Here is a 14,396-nt window from a genome sequence, read left to right on the forward strand (position 1 = left end):
CTTAGGCTGTGTAGCTCCGTAAGGAAAAAAACTCTGATCATGTTTAAGCCACTGTTGTTATGCACATCTGTTACACTTCTAGGAAGACCTCTTAAAAGAGGACATATCGTTAGCATGCAGCTTTTTTGCTCTTCTTCACTTCTACTTCTTGCCTGGAACGTGGACACCAGAGCCAAAGCATTGACAGCTATTTTAGCCAACTCTGAAGATGATAAATAGAAAGAGACAGGGTGCCCGATGACTGGAACTGCCTTGCCAGCTCTGGACTTATTTTCTGTGAGAGGAATACAAAATTCTCTCTTGCCTGAGCACTAGTATTTCAGTTCTTTAGTACTTTAGCAGCTGAATACAATTTATAACATAAAATCTGCAATTCTATAAAGTATCTCCTGTATCCACCTAACACAGCAAAAGCTTTCGTTTCCTTTTTTTTTTATGTCTATTTTTTTTAACTGGGGTATAGTTGCTTATGTTGTGTTAGTTTCTGCTGTACAGCAAAGTGAATCAGCTATGTGTATACATATATCCCCTCTTTTTTGGATTTCCTTCCCATTTAGGTCACCACAGAGCATTAAGTAGAGTTCCCTGTGCTATACAGCAAGTTCTCATCAGTTATCTATTTTATGCATAGTAGTGTATATATGTCAATCCCAATCTCCCAATTCATCCCACCCACCTTTACCCCCTTGGTGTCCATATGTTTGTTCCCTATGTCTGTGTCTCTATTTCTTCCTTGCAAACAGGCTCATCTGTACCATTTTTCTAGATTCCACATGTATGCGTTAATATACGATATTTGTTTTTCTTTTTCTGACTTACTTCACTCTGTATGGCAGTCTCTAGGTCCATCCACATCTCCACAACTGACCCAGTTTTGTTCCTTTTTATGGCTGAGTAATATTCCATTGTATATATGTACCACATCTTCTTTATCCATTCATCTGTTGATGGCCATTTAGGTTGTTTCCATGTCCTGGCTATTGTAAATAGTGCTGCAATGAACATTGGGGTGCACGTGTCTTTTTGAATAATGGTTAAAAGCTTTCTTTTTTGTGGTTTTACAACTTTATTTTATAATCAGCTGTTAGCCCTCATCCACATTGGCTGTAGATCTTTGACAGTAGTGATAGGTACGTAGATAACCAACATATAGAGCTTGCTTGTTTGGTGAATCTTCATCGTCGTTACACTTTCTGGACAACCACACATGGAAACAGTATGGGATATTCCTATTCCTTTGGCCCAGACAGCTTTGTTGAGCCTGGTGTGAAAGTGCACATCTGGAGTTCCCATCTTCTTCATGGCAAATTTCCAGATCTCTCTGAGTGCCTGAGGGCCCCACTTCTTGAAACCCACTTCGTGGATGAGCTGGTGAATGTCAAGGATGTATCTTCTGGTCTCTACCCCCTTGATGGCAGAACCATTCTTCTTTGCCTGAGCCATTCTCCGGGCCCAGGTTGGAAAGGAAGAGAGTGAGGTATTGTGGGAGAGGGAAAACATTTTTAAGTTATTGAAAACTCTTTGTGATTATTGTTGTTAATGCCAGCATCATAGTTCATTGCATAGGTGCAGCATGATTTAAATATACAGGGCCCCATTTTCAGATGTTCACAACTTTTTCTTTCATTTACTTGCCATTCTAATCCATACTTAGAAAAGTATCCTACATTCAAGTATGATTATTACACATGTCATAACCTACCAATACTCACAGTTTTCATGTTTTCAGTTTTGTCACACCAGGCTATTTCATGAAGAAAGTTAAATTGGGTCTGAATAAATGTAGGGCACTGAGAGGCGCCCTCTCCACCTGCTAAGGGATGAGAACTTGGGTACCCTATTAAAAGCAACTGCATTCTACTCCAACAGCCACTCAGTGCACCTCTCTGTGATCTACTACCTGGGTGCTATTTCAAACCTTCTGCTCCAGTATTCCTGATTCCAGACTTTTGCTTGATGACTAGGTTTTGTCTATTTGCCAGATCTCTTCTGATGACACCTCATTTGCACTACCTGCCTGGATTTTCATTTTCCTTTAGACGCTGTATCTCTGTCTGCTGCATTTCCTACAGCCTGGGTGCCAGTCTCAGCCCACTCCTGTGTCCAACATGGGCCATTCCAAGTATAACATCAGGTAATCTCCCTGAGAACTCCTGTAGTATGTTTTACTTACTTGGATGAATTTTGTTCAAGTGTCTCCCATACTTGAATTTTCCAGACTCTCAGGCCTTTGACACCAAGCATGATATTTGGGGGATAGTTTCACTGTTTTCCTATTGGCTGCAGAGCCATATTCTACTTGTTCTGGTTGCTCAAAACTACTTTCCAGGGGCTGGCCTCTTTTCACACTCTGCTTTGCCTTGTTTCCAGATGACATTTCTAGAATATTTGGACTCTGTGTCCTATTTGACCATCATTTATGCTCTGTACTTTGAAAGCTGCTTTCCATTCCCCTAAACTATGACTTTGATTTGGACTTTGCATACCTGAGCTTCATGAGACTGAATTTGCAATATCCAAATTTAGCCTATGATATTTGACCCTTTATCCTGGAAACTGAAAACCTGTCCTAGTTTACCACCAATCTTGCTAGCTTTTTACTAATTCCCCTCCTTCCCTTAGGATTAGCTTCCTTGCTGTCAATTTGCCACCTTTACGGGGGAGAGGTATATTGGTAGACCCCAACCCCTGGGTCTCTCTGGTTTGCTAGGAGCCAACCATGACAACCAAAGCTGCTGTTGCATCTAGCAGGGAGAGAATCACCAAGGTAATTTGGTGATTTGCAGTAGTCCTGTCAAATTGTTGCTGTCATGAAGTGTCAACGGTCATGTCAGAGATCAATCCCAGGTGAATCCTGACAATACCAGTGATAGCATTCAGCCAATAAAGGTTTACATTATTCAGATTCTGCTACAGTCGGCTCTCTTCTTCTCCTCCCTAACTATTCCACCAATCCTGACAAACAGGCGCTTTGTAGATGATTACCCCAAACTGAACAACAATGACAACTGAGAGTTTGCTCAGGTTTATTGCTCTAGAGGACTGTCCATAACCAGATTACGGAAACACTGTTACTCTGTGCCATATCCAGGTCAAGGAGCTAGATTTTTTTATATCAGACTTCTCTTATGAGGTTTGTTGTATTGGACATTTAACAAATACTTCATTGTCTTCCGGTAATACAGTCTCCAGTGTAAGGATCTATAAAGATTATTGTTAATAAAAACTTATCATTTTGCCCTTCTTGTAGATTAGCATTATTTTGCAGGTATTTATCTCTGCATTCCCAGGATCTCAATGCAGCTATACTCATATTGTTCCTTCCCCACTTTTTGTTATGTCTCATGAAAGCCATCTCATGCATAAAGTGCTTAAAATGTCAGCAAACACAAAGAAGAATAGAATGTGAGAGTTATGTGGTTGATGCCATATGCTAAACTGTAGTGAAATGAACGTGCTATATCTGTCTTTCTAACTAATCCTGATTGCAGGGCAAATTGTGTCTCCTCTCTTCCAAATATGCTAGAACCTCTGAAAAGGTGTTTATTAAAATCTGAATTACGCACCTAGGGGTTTAAGTGATCTTACACAGCTAACAAGGACTGGCCTTGCGTTTGCTGCTTTTTGTGTTTTGAGTGTGTGATTTGATTTTACTTTTTGTCAGGGAACCAGACCTGGGAGAGTTAAGGGCACTAGCTTAAGCTGGGCCGTCAGCGTGAAGCTGATCACACAGATAAGCAGCTCTGGAAGAATGTCTGAAGTTAGTCATCAACTAGAGAAGGCAGTTTGGTCACCCTTTCAGGCCATAATTACATTCTATTCCAGTGACCAGTGGTAATTAATTGTACTTTGTGCCCAGTGTAAAAATAGACACATACAGGAGAAAGCGCAGTGTCTGGTAAATGCCACGGGCATTCTTGGAATTCAGAATAGTTTCTTTAAATGGTGCAAAGGAAGTGGAAGCCTCGATTTCTTCCAGAATGATATCAAGTTGTAACAGGCAGCTGACCTGTAATAGTGCCCTCCCCCCCACCCCCAAATGAGCCTTTAAGTTAGATAACCTTTCGTAACAAAAACAGAAGCTTTACAAAATAAAGCATTAACATGGCTTATATTCTCTCAAAAAACATGTGAGTTGTACAGGCTACACAAAGCTTCACCTAGATAAGCACTTTGGAAGAAAGGCAAATAAATGTGCAGACCATTTCAGATACATTGAAGAAAGCTAGAATAAAAGAGCTAGAAGAAACAACTTAATTTGATCTTTTATTTCTTGATGGAGAAACTGAATTCAAGGAAGGTATTAGGACCTGCATAAGGTGAGTGGCAGAGGTTGGATCAAACCGGGAGCCTCTGAAAGTGAATCAAGAGCTCTTTCTACAATATAATACACCCTCATAGCATGGAATGAGGAATAATTAATTTTTCCGTAGTCTGGAACTCTAGAATCTAGAGCCTAGGGGAATTCAAAAGCAGTTAACATTGTTTTCTTTAGGGTTAGACTTTTCATTTCTTCCTTAATTCAGACATTTTCATGCAGCTAATGGAAATAAGACTGCAGAGTCTTTTTGGTTTTTTTTCTTGTTGTTTTGTTTAAAGTATTCTAGACTTTAGCCATCACAGTACTAATGCCATGATTTTTGACATATCTGCATATCAACTCTACTACATACTTTTTTTTTTTTTTTTTTTGCGGTACGCGGGCCTCTCACTGCTGTGGCCTCTCCTGCCGTGGAGCACAGGCTCCGGACGTGCAGGCCCAGTGGCCATGGCTCACGGGCCCAGCCGCTCCACGGCATGTGGGATCCTCCCGGACTGGGGCACCAACCCGTGTCCCCTGCATCGGCAGGCGGACTCCCAACCACTGCGCCACCAGGGAAGCCCCCTACATACTTTTTTATAACAGTATTTAAATTTTATTTTAAGAGGATATATATCCCTACCATAAATGGAAAACAAAAGGAAAGAAAACAGAATCACTTGCCATAAGTAGAAGGCAACATTAGAAATGAATACAAAGCAATGTTACTAAATTCTCAGTAGATACTGTTGTCTCCCCTAGTCCAAGGCCTGCCTTCTTTGTTAATAAAGGAAGATTAATACAAATTAGCACCAATCTGAGACTTAACTTTTGTTACAATCAGAAAGACTGAAAGAAAATTGAAAAGAGAGTAAAATTCTTACTGTGATTCACTTAGCTAACACTTCAAATAATCTCTTTAACCATTGGTTTAGTTTGGAGAAAACTACTACAGTGAATGCATTTACTACCATTAATACTTAAAATTAAGGTCCTTTAGGATTCTATTATTCCCTGCAAGTATCACATAAGAGGCAGTATCACATAGTGGAGTCCCTGGATATATTTAAATACGTGGTAGCTAAGGTATATGCAGGGTTTCACCTCTAATTTGATTTGTTTGGCTTCATATCCTGGCTTTACTACCAATTATCTGTGTGACCATGGACAAATCATTGTTCTCTAAGCTTCAGTTTCTTTATCTTTAAAATTGGAGTAGTGATAGTATTTGTTGGGGTGGTTACAAAGCTTAAAAGGTCTAATGCATATAAAAACACATAGTGAGTGCTTAATAAATGTTAGCTTAGTTATTATTATATTGTACAGTGCAATGCTATACTGTGGGCTCCGTAAGAAAATGTATATAAGCCTTTCATGGCAGGAAGAGTAAATTACCATAATTTAGAACAAATACATTTTTAGGTAGCTACTTTGTATGCAGGACAGATCAGGTTAATTTCCTCCTCTTCATGGGAGACTTCTGCTGCCTAGAGCCACTTTCCACCTTTCCCTCCCCAGGCAAAAGTTCTCTGAAAGGGCACACCAAGAACCCACAGTTAAATGTTTGCACGGCAATTTGCCACCCACTCGATAACTGTCTTGTTGTACTTCTTCTGAGCCAACTTTTCATCTTGGCAAATGGGCCCACCCAGGGTCATGGGCATGTGTGGGCTTCTTAAGGTTGTTTCCCAGGGCATGGTGATGACTGCTGGAGCTGGTGAGGGATGCAGGTCAATTAAAGGTCTGTTCACAGATTCTAGAATGTTTGGGCCCAAGGGAAGGAATGGAGCAGAGAAGTGATGGAGGGTGTAAGCTAGGCATGAACAAGAGAAAAGAATGCATGATGAATCAAGTGAACCAAAAAAACCCAACAACAACAACAAAAACAAAAACACCCACCAGGATAAAGTTTTAAAAAGAAAAAAAAAAATCTTTCAGTAAAAAATTCAGTGTAAGGTACAAGAAACCCAAAAAGCATTCTTGGAGCTAAACAATACTGCAGAAAAGATCGTGATTTAAGGAAGATGGCATAAAAATTGATGACACTAAAATGACATAATTAGAAGAAAAAAGAGGAGGGTGTTTGGTTAAGAAGCAAGGCTTTTTATAGACATTTGCCACAGCTAACTTTATGTCAGCACCTGTTTTGTGTAAACATGTGTTATATCCATGCTATATTCTTAGTAGTAGCTTTGAAGGCATGCTTTTATTTTTGTTGACATCTTTGTGTGAAAAACAACAAGAACTTAAAGATTTGATTTTCTTCCCTAAGTCACATTTCCTGACTCTAGCCAAGCCTCACAAAGAGTAATGGACTATAAATTCCAGTTTTTTCCAAGCCAGACTGACTCTGAGGTGGTGACTGTTTGGTTTCCATTAGAAACATTAAGAGAAATAAATTATTTTGGACTCATGGGAAAATGTGTGTTACAGATATAAAATTTCCAAATTTGGAAAATAGTTGGTGATCTAATAGTTAAAATAATAAAACTGCTCTCCTCAGTTACTTAGAAAGCGTAATTGAAAGTGGACACATTGAAAAGACTGTGGTGACAATCCTTCCACACATCAGTCTCTCAAGATTACAGTTAATGTGTAATAAAGCACCATGTCAATTTAAAACAAAAAAAAGCTTTGCCTCCCAGGTAGTTGATAATAAACATTAACCAACATCAAAGTGGATGCATCAAAGACAGTGGTTCTCAACACTGGCTGCACACTGGAAGCAACTGAGGAGCTTTAAAAAATACTGACACGTGGCTCCCACCAGCCACAATTCGGATTTAACTTGGATGGGATACAGTTTGGGCATCAAGAGTTTTAAAATCTCCTCAGCTGATTCTAATGTGCAGCAATGTTTGAGAAACACTGAAAACTTTGCCACTGTGGGCCCAGGGACCAGCAGCATTGCTATCATCTGGGAGCTTGTTAGAAATGCAGAACATCAGGCCCACCTCAGGCTGCTGAACTAGAATCTGAATTTTGGCAAGATCCCCACGTGACCTAAATGTACATTAAAGTCTGAGAATCAATGCTCGAAGGAATTCTTGTCTTTGATAATTTTTTGCTTTCTATAATGTTAGACAGTAATTACATGATTAATAAAAGATGAAAGAAAAATGGTTCAACTTTTCTTCTCAAAAACTCAGGAAACAGACTTTCATATCTCTGACATTCTGCAGATAATAAAATGTGGATGATATGAAGTAAGATCCATGTTTGTAGGGTTGCCAGATAAAATATAGGATGACTAGTTAAACGTGAATTTCAGATAAGAAATGTTTTTTTTTTCAAGTGAAAGTGGGTTACGAATATTGCATGGAATATACATATACTAGAAAAAGTATTCATTGTTTATCTGAATTCCAAATTTAACCGGGCATCCTGTATTTTTATTTGCTAAATCTGGTAACCCTACATATATTCCCAGGAGCGTCTCTTTGCTCTCTAGGCTCTCAGTAATAAAGGGGAAATGATACCATAAATGGCCAAGTGGCTGTCTAGACTGATTGACTGTAATGTTGTTTCTCATCCCGCCCAGACAGCCAGGACTGTGACATCCCTAAACTGGACTGATGACTCACCCAACTGGGAGAGTAATGGGAAATTTACTTGCTGATTCAGGAAGACATAAAACTTGGCAAACTTTTCCTTCAGCCTAAACCAAAAGAAAAAGATTTCCAAAGCAAATGTTAAATACAGTACAATATATAAAACACTTTAACTTGAGGCAGCAGCAAATTCAAGGACTTGTAATAGCATGTTTTCCATTAGTTGACTATAAGATATTTTCATGGTTTGTTCCACCATTGCACTCAGAGTTTGGTATTTTTCTTTAGAATTACTGCTACTTAAGCACCCTCAGAGGCCACTTTCCAAGAATACATGTTAGATCCGTTTTCTCAATACTGCATGTAGTTTTCAAATAAAGTAGCACATTTTTGAGCAGAGATGGGGGTGTGGATTTGATGGCTACCCTCCCTTTGTCACTGACTCACAACAGGCTTTGCAACTATAGGCAAAGCTGATATCTCAGTCCTTCCTCCTGGAATGATTATTTAGTTTTACACTCTGTACCTAATTTCTCAGGTTGTCTTTAATCCTTCTCTATTCTGTCCTACAATTTTACTATTTTAAATTAAGACCACTTGTTATCAAAATCACTGAAAGACTAGCTTTGGTAGAAGAGGAAACTAAATTTACGTTAGCCAATTCTGACCTTTTGGTTTTTAATTTGGAAAATTTTTGATCAGAAAAGTCTGAATAAAATAACTGTGAAAAGTATGCAATATTAATGATTTTTAAAAAATAATTCCATAGTTGATTTTGAGTAGGTTGAAAACGTGAGTGTAGATACCAACACTTTTTTTTGACAATCCTAGTTTCAGGACCTGAAAGCAAATCAACATTTTTCTAGCAAATGCAGGCAGAAACTTTCATTTAAAAGCAAAGCCCACAAATAACATATTCTAGAAGTTTCAATCTCTGCAGACATGATGATGAAGGCTGAAAGTACTAAGTACCTCATATATACTTAGCAATACACTATGGTGTGTTGGGGAGTATAGCTATAAATGCTTTGCAACTCTTCTATCAAAAAATGAAATCAATTTCCCATGCTTTGAACCTGGTCTGGCCTTGTAACTTGCTTTGACTAATAGAAGTGGCAGAAATGATGTGCCAGGAAAGCCTAGGCCTCAGGAGAGCTTGCAGCTTCCACTTGTGCCCTCTTGGAACACTGCCTTGAGAATGCCATGTAAAGAAGCCACCCCTAGTTTGAGGAGCCACAGGAAAAGAGAACTGAGGCACCCCACTGACAGCCAGCGCCAACTGACAAATATGTGAGTGAGGCCATTTTGGACCTTCCAGGCTAGAGTGATGTTGCATGAGTGAGCCCAGGAGAAACTGCTGGTCAATGCACATAGAATCACGAGAAGTAATAAGTCATTGCTTTAATCCACTATGTTTGGGGGGTAGGGGGAGGATTGCTACTTAACAGTAAGTAACTAAAACTCCCAAAGGAAATTGTTAAAAAGGCACATCCCAGGTCTCCTTTCCAGAAATTCTGATTCAGTAGGCCTGGCTTGGGATTCTGATCACACTTTTCACACGAGGACCCCATGGAGGCGATCCTCAGACCAGCATTTGAGAGAATGTCCTAGTGAGATTTTCCTCAGCACAGAGCAGGCCTGAGGCAGGTGGCCGCATAATTGTGCATCAGCCCTGCAAATGGTGCTCTTGCATTTGTGCAGTGCACATGTACATCAACACATGCAATGGCCAGGTACAGATAGAAACTTTTTTTAATGTTTGCATAAAAAGATAGACTGTATATATGTGGCTATATATACATATATTTGTTATATATATATAACATAAAATAGAAATCAAAAATGTTATTTTTAAGCTTCCCCATTTGCCTAATATGGATTGATTGAGGAGGGGGTTGAATAGGGAAGCAGTAATAGCACAGACCTCCTGGGGGAACAAAAATTTAGTGGGAATTTTTTTTTTTTTTTTTTTGCGGTACACTGGCCTCCCAATGCCGTGGCCTCTCCCGTTGCGGAGCACAGGCTCTGGACGCGCAGGCTCAGCGGCCATGGCTCATGGGCCCAGCCGCTCCGCGGCATGTGGGATCTTCCCGGACCGGGGCACGAACCCGTGTCCCCTGCATCGGCAGGCGGACTCTCAACCGCTGCGCCACCAGGGAAGCCCAGGTGGGAGATTTTTGAATGAAATTGATATGGGCTAAAGTCTTGAAGTAAGAGAGGGTAGGTGTTTTTTAAAAAGCAGCACAATTGAGGCAGAAAGAGAAAAAGAGTGTGCAGGTTTCTTAGAGCGTCGTGAAAGGAGGAGGCAGGAGAATTGGAAAGACAGATGCTCAGGGAGGTTTATCGGAGTGAGGGGCAAGACCAACTGCAGGTGAATATCCTGAAGCTGCTGTAGAAAGACAAAGGCAAATCTGCTAGATAGAAACACCTGAGTCTTTTACTTATGTGTACGCGCCGCGATGGCCCTAGCAGGCGTGCGTCTTTAAAGCCTTAGCTTTTTCGGTTGTGCTGGATGATGGTGATCCTCGGAGCGTCTGGGTCCTGCTTTTATCCGTCTCATACATGTGATTTCTGCTAACGTGCCATTGGAAGAAAGGGTTCCACTGCCAGGAAACATTTGAAAACCAAGGAGTTAAAGCATGAAGGCAATGTTATTTAATTGAAGAGAAAGATGATCAGACCAGTGATATTTTAGTTTCTGACATCACTGCTTCTCAGTGGCAGATATAGTCAAATTCAGTCTTCTTATGATTCTCTTTTGTTCTCAGGAGGTGATGGGAACCCATAAAACCTTCAACAACTGCCATGTCCCCGGGTCCTGTGGTGAGTTCAACCTGCATTTTCTTTGCCACAGTGAAAGTGAAATAACTTGTGGTGAAAACCCCAATTTCTTGTATAGTAACATAACTTCTCCTCAGAAGTCTCCCTTTTTAGGAGCTGTTTGTGAAACTTAAGTGGCTGAAATAGAGTAAGAAAAAAATCATAGATATGTACAGAAAGTTGTCATTGAAGATCCTCCCTGGCTTTTTACGGGCTTGAAGGCTCTCTGACACTCACCAAATTATGATTTTTTCCCCCTTTCTCTTGGGAAAAAAGTAGAATTAGCTGTCACTCTTAGGAAATCACATAAACATACGTGTGTGTTTGCCTAGAACATAAATTATACATATTGTAATAAGGGAAAATATATAGTATTTGTGTAATTACAGTGAGAATCTTTTTGTTTATAAAGTATGATAACTTGCAACTTACCACATCTGCATTTATCAGATTGGCTAGGATATATTTCAGTATCAAATTAATTCAGAAATCTCAGTGACTTAACCCAGCAAAAGCTTGTATTTCACTCTATTGCATGAGACACATTTAGTAAAAATATGATACAAACATCAGGTTTTTTATTTCTTTCTATATACCAAGATAGCATGAGTAGAAAATAACACAAATTATGCTTTCTAGCCAATAAAATGCCTATGAAAATAATGGTAAGTTTTTCTGTCAAGGCTAAAACAAATTGTCTCTAAATATAGTAGCAACCAATGTGTGGTGAGGACAAGAAACAATTTTCAAGCCATCATAGCCACAAAACTAAGATTAACTGAGGAAATGACTTGTTAGATTGACATAGTTTTCACAGTGTCTAAAGACAAATTTGTCATTTATCATATAAAGAAAAAGTTTTAAACCAACATTGCCTTTGACCACCACAAAAATATTACGCCAATGATCAAGTAATTTTCACATGTAGTTTAAAACTAACAAAACCAGATTTATATAACAATAAGGACTGGGGGAATATTTAAATTTTATAATTGAGATAACTGATTAATATTGGAATTAAAAATTGGGGGCACATGTGGGGATATTTTCCCATATATAAATACTAAGATTTATATGGGACAAACTCCTTGAGGACAAGACTTGTTACTTATCAATCCACAGTGGGCAGATGTATTTATATGCTTGGTTGTATCCCTTTCTTTGCAGAACTACCCTTCCTCCATCCTGAATCATTAAGAACATCCTATCTACTACAGTGCTGTGCCACATCCTTGCTACAGGAGTGATTACGTGACCCAGGCATGGCCGATCCTAATATCTCACTCCTCTGAACACAGTGATTGGTTCAGGGGTAAGTAATTATTATAAACAGAGCCAATAAGAATCATTGCCTGGAGTTGATATACCGGTTTGAGAAGTAGGCAGTATTTTTAGCTAGGATGGGATTGCTAAACTATGACACATAGTCTGAGATCGTGGGTAACTATCTTCCCTCATCAACTGGGGAGCCTGAAGCAGTAGGAGAGGAGAAGACTAAAACAAAGAAGGAAGTAGAGCTGGAAAAGGAAGAGGCAGAAAAAAGGGAGGATGGGGTGCGGGGAAAACACCACATTCCCTGGGAATTGTGTTGTGTTTCCAGCCAGAACCGACCCTGAGCTTCCTGTTATGTGAACCAATCCATTTTCTTTCTGCTTTGGGTCATGTGAGCTGGGTTATTGTCACTTGCAATTGAAATGGTCCTGACAAACACTTCATTTTTAGAAGCCCTGTAGGATCTGCCATGTGGCCATGGTATTTTACATACAGTGCTGAGTCAGTAAAGGTTTTAACTCAGTGAAAGCATAGATGAATCTATCTTCCGGCATCATTGAAAGGTGTGGTAGGTGCCATCACATAATTTTGTGAAAATAATTATTGTTGTCTACTTGCTTCTTTAACTCAACTTCAAGAAAAAAAATTATTTTCTTCTTTAAAGTTCCATTTCCTTGGTGTAACATTGGATCCTCACAGTGTAACTGAATTCTTTTTTTTTTTTAATTTTTATTGGAGTATAGTTGATTTACAATGTTGTGTTAGTTTCAGGCATATGGCAAAGTGCATCAGTTATACATATACATATATCTTGAATTCTTAATTAATGTACCCATGGGAAATAGCATAAGTATGGTCGGTCTCTCTCTCTCTCCCTCTCTCTATATATGTGTATGTATGTATATATATATATATGAAGCTATTTTCAATCACTTTTAAAATCTGTACAGTTTTCATTTTTATATGATTCCCCCCCCCAGATGTCTGCGTCTGCCATGCCATTTTCTAGTGCTCATGAACTTTTCCAATTGGAGACCACATTGTAAGTGGTTGTGAGATTCTCATACATGTTTATAAAATCTTATTTAACCCATATAGTTTATGGCTATAATTTAATGGAAGGATAAATTCTCTTCAAGAGTTTTGTCTTCTAGTCGCCGTAACACCTTTTATTAATTTTACGACCATGGCCAAGTCTTTTCTGAAACTACTTTATAGTAATATACAGTTATATAGCATATGTAGTTATATGAAAAAGAGAAAATTTTACTTCAAAATGTGGAAGTAGAATCCTTTTTTAGGGTAAGAAGTTTTTTATACTTACTTTTTTATTTGAAATTTTGAGTCTGGCAATATAAGTCCCAAACATCTGAAAAATTAGGGCAAAACAGAGAAGACTGAACTGCTCAGAATGAAAAAATGAGGGAGATTTAGACATGGCCTTGACCCAGAGTGAAGAAATGGGGGTTTGGGAATGAGGCGAAGAGAAAGAAGAGGACCTGGTGGAGGTGGGTGCGAACATGATGGGAGGTTGGGAATCTGAGAAAGGGCCACAGGTAGGAAGAAGCCACAGTAGGAATGCTGATGTCTTTAAAGAACAGGGTTATTTAATGTTCACCTGTAACACAGCCCCTTCCACTATTACCCTCCAACTTTCTACAGAATTCTGCTACATGTAACTACCTTGCATTTAGGTTGTTTTGTGGAATCAATGTAAAAGGGACTGTGTTCCGTGTTTGCGTGTATATGCAGGGTTGAATGAGCAGACCAGATGCAGGACTGAGGTACAAGTGAGACTGAGAACTCCATATAGGCTGAAGCTCCTTTGAGAATCCTGAGAAACATTGGGAAAGAGGCTGGCAATAGTAGGAATTACTTATAGCTCACCAGATGCACATCTCACATGTGCAAGTAATATCATTTTACTTTAAAATCGACTTGAATCTGATTCAGAACCCTTATTTCTCCTGCATGACACCATCAATTCCTGTGGCTTTGCTCCATCCAAGCAGAGAGATCTCTGGTGAATCTGGAAGTTCCAGCATTTAGGTATGGTCTCCACAGCCTGCTACCTAGACATCATATTTGAAGATGAGAGAGGTGTCCCAGAAGGGAAAGGTTATTGAAGGTAGTAAGAGGAAAATCAAGAAGGTTGGAGGGCTTCCCTGGTGGCTCAGTGGTTGAGAGTCTGCCAGGGGATGCGGGTTCGTGCCCCGGTCTGGGAAGATCCCACTTGCTGCGGAGCAGCTGGGTCTGGGAGCCATGGCCGCTGAGCCTGCGTGTCCAGAGCCTGTACTCCGCAACGGGAGAGGCCACAGCAGTGAGACGCCTGCATACCTCAAAAAAAAAAAAAAAAAAGGTTGGAAATATTAATGCCAGAGCAGATCCAGGTTTTTTTTTTTCACTGCATTTGACACACTGTAGTTCTGCAATGACTAAATTAATGCCTTGGT

General features: G+C 39.6%; 1 protein-coding gene across 1 annotated transcript; it reads right to left on the reverse strand.

The window, feature by feature from the left end:
- Positions 1-1,077: 1,077 nt before the first annotated feature.
- Positions 1,078-1,443, reverse strand: LOC307187818 (large ribosomal subunit protein eL31-like; the record flags this gene model as incomplete). The annotated part of the gene is made up of 1 exon (XM_079924351.1): positions 1,078-1,443. One exon carries the CDS (start codon positions 1,441-1,443, stop codon positions 1,078-1,080), a length of 366 nt encoding a protein of 121 aa, XP_079780477.1.
- Between the last annotated feature and the right edge of the window lie 12,953 nt (positions 1,444-14,396).

Source organism: Stenella coeruleoalba (genome assembly GCF_951394435.1).
Source record: "Stenella coeruleoalba genome assembly, chromosome: 6".
NCBI lineage: Eukaryota > Metazoa > Chordata > Mammalia > Artiodactyla > Delphinidae > Stenella > Stenella coeruleoalba.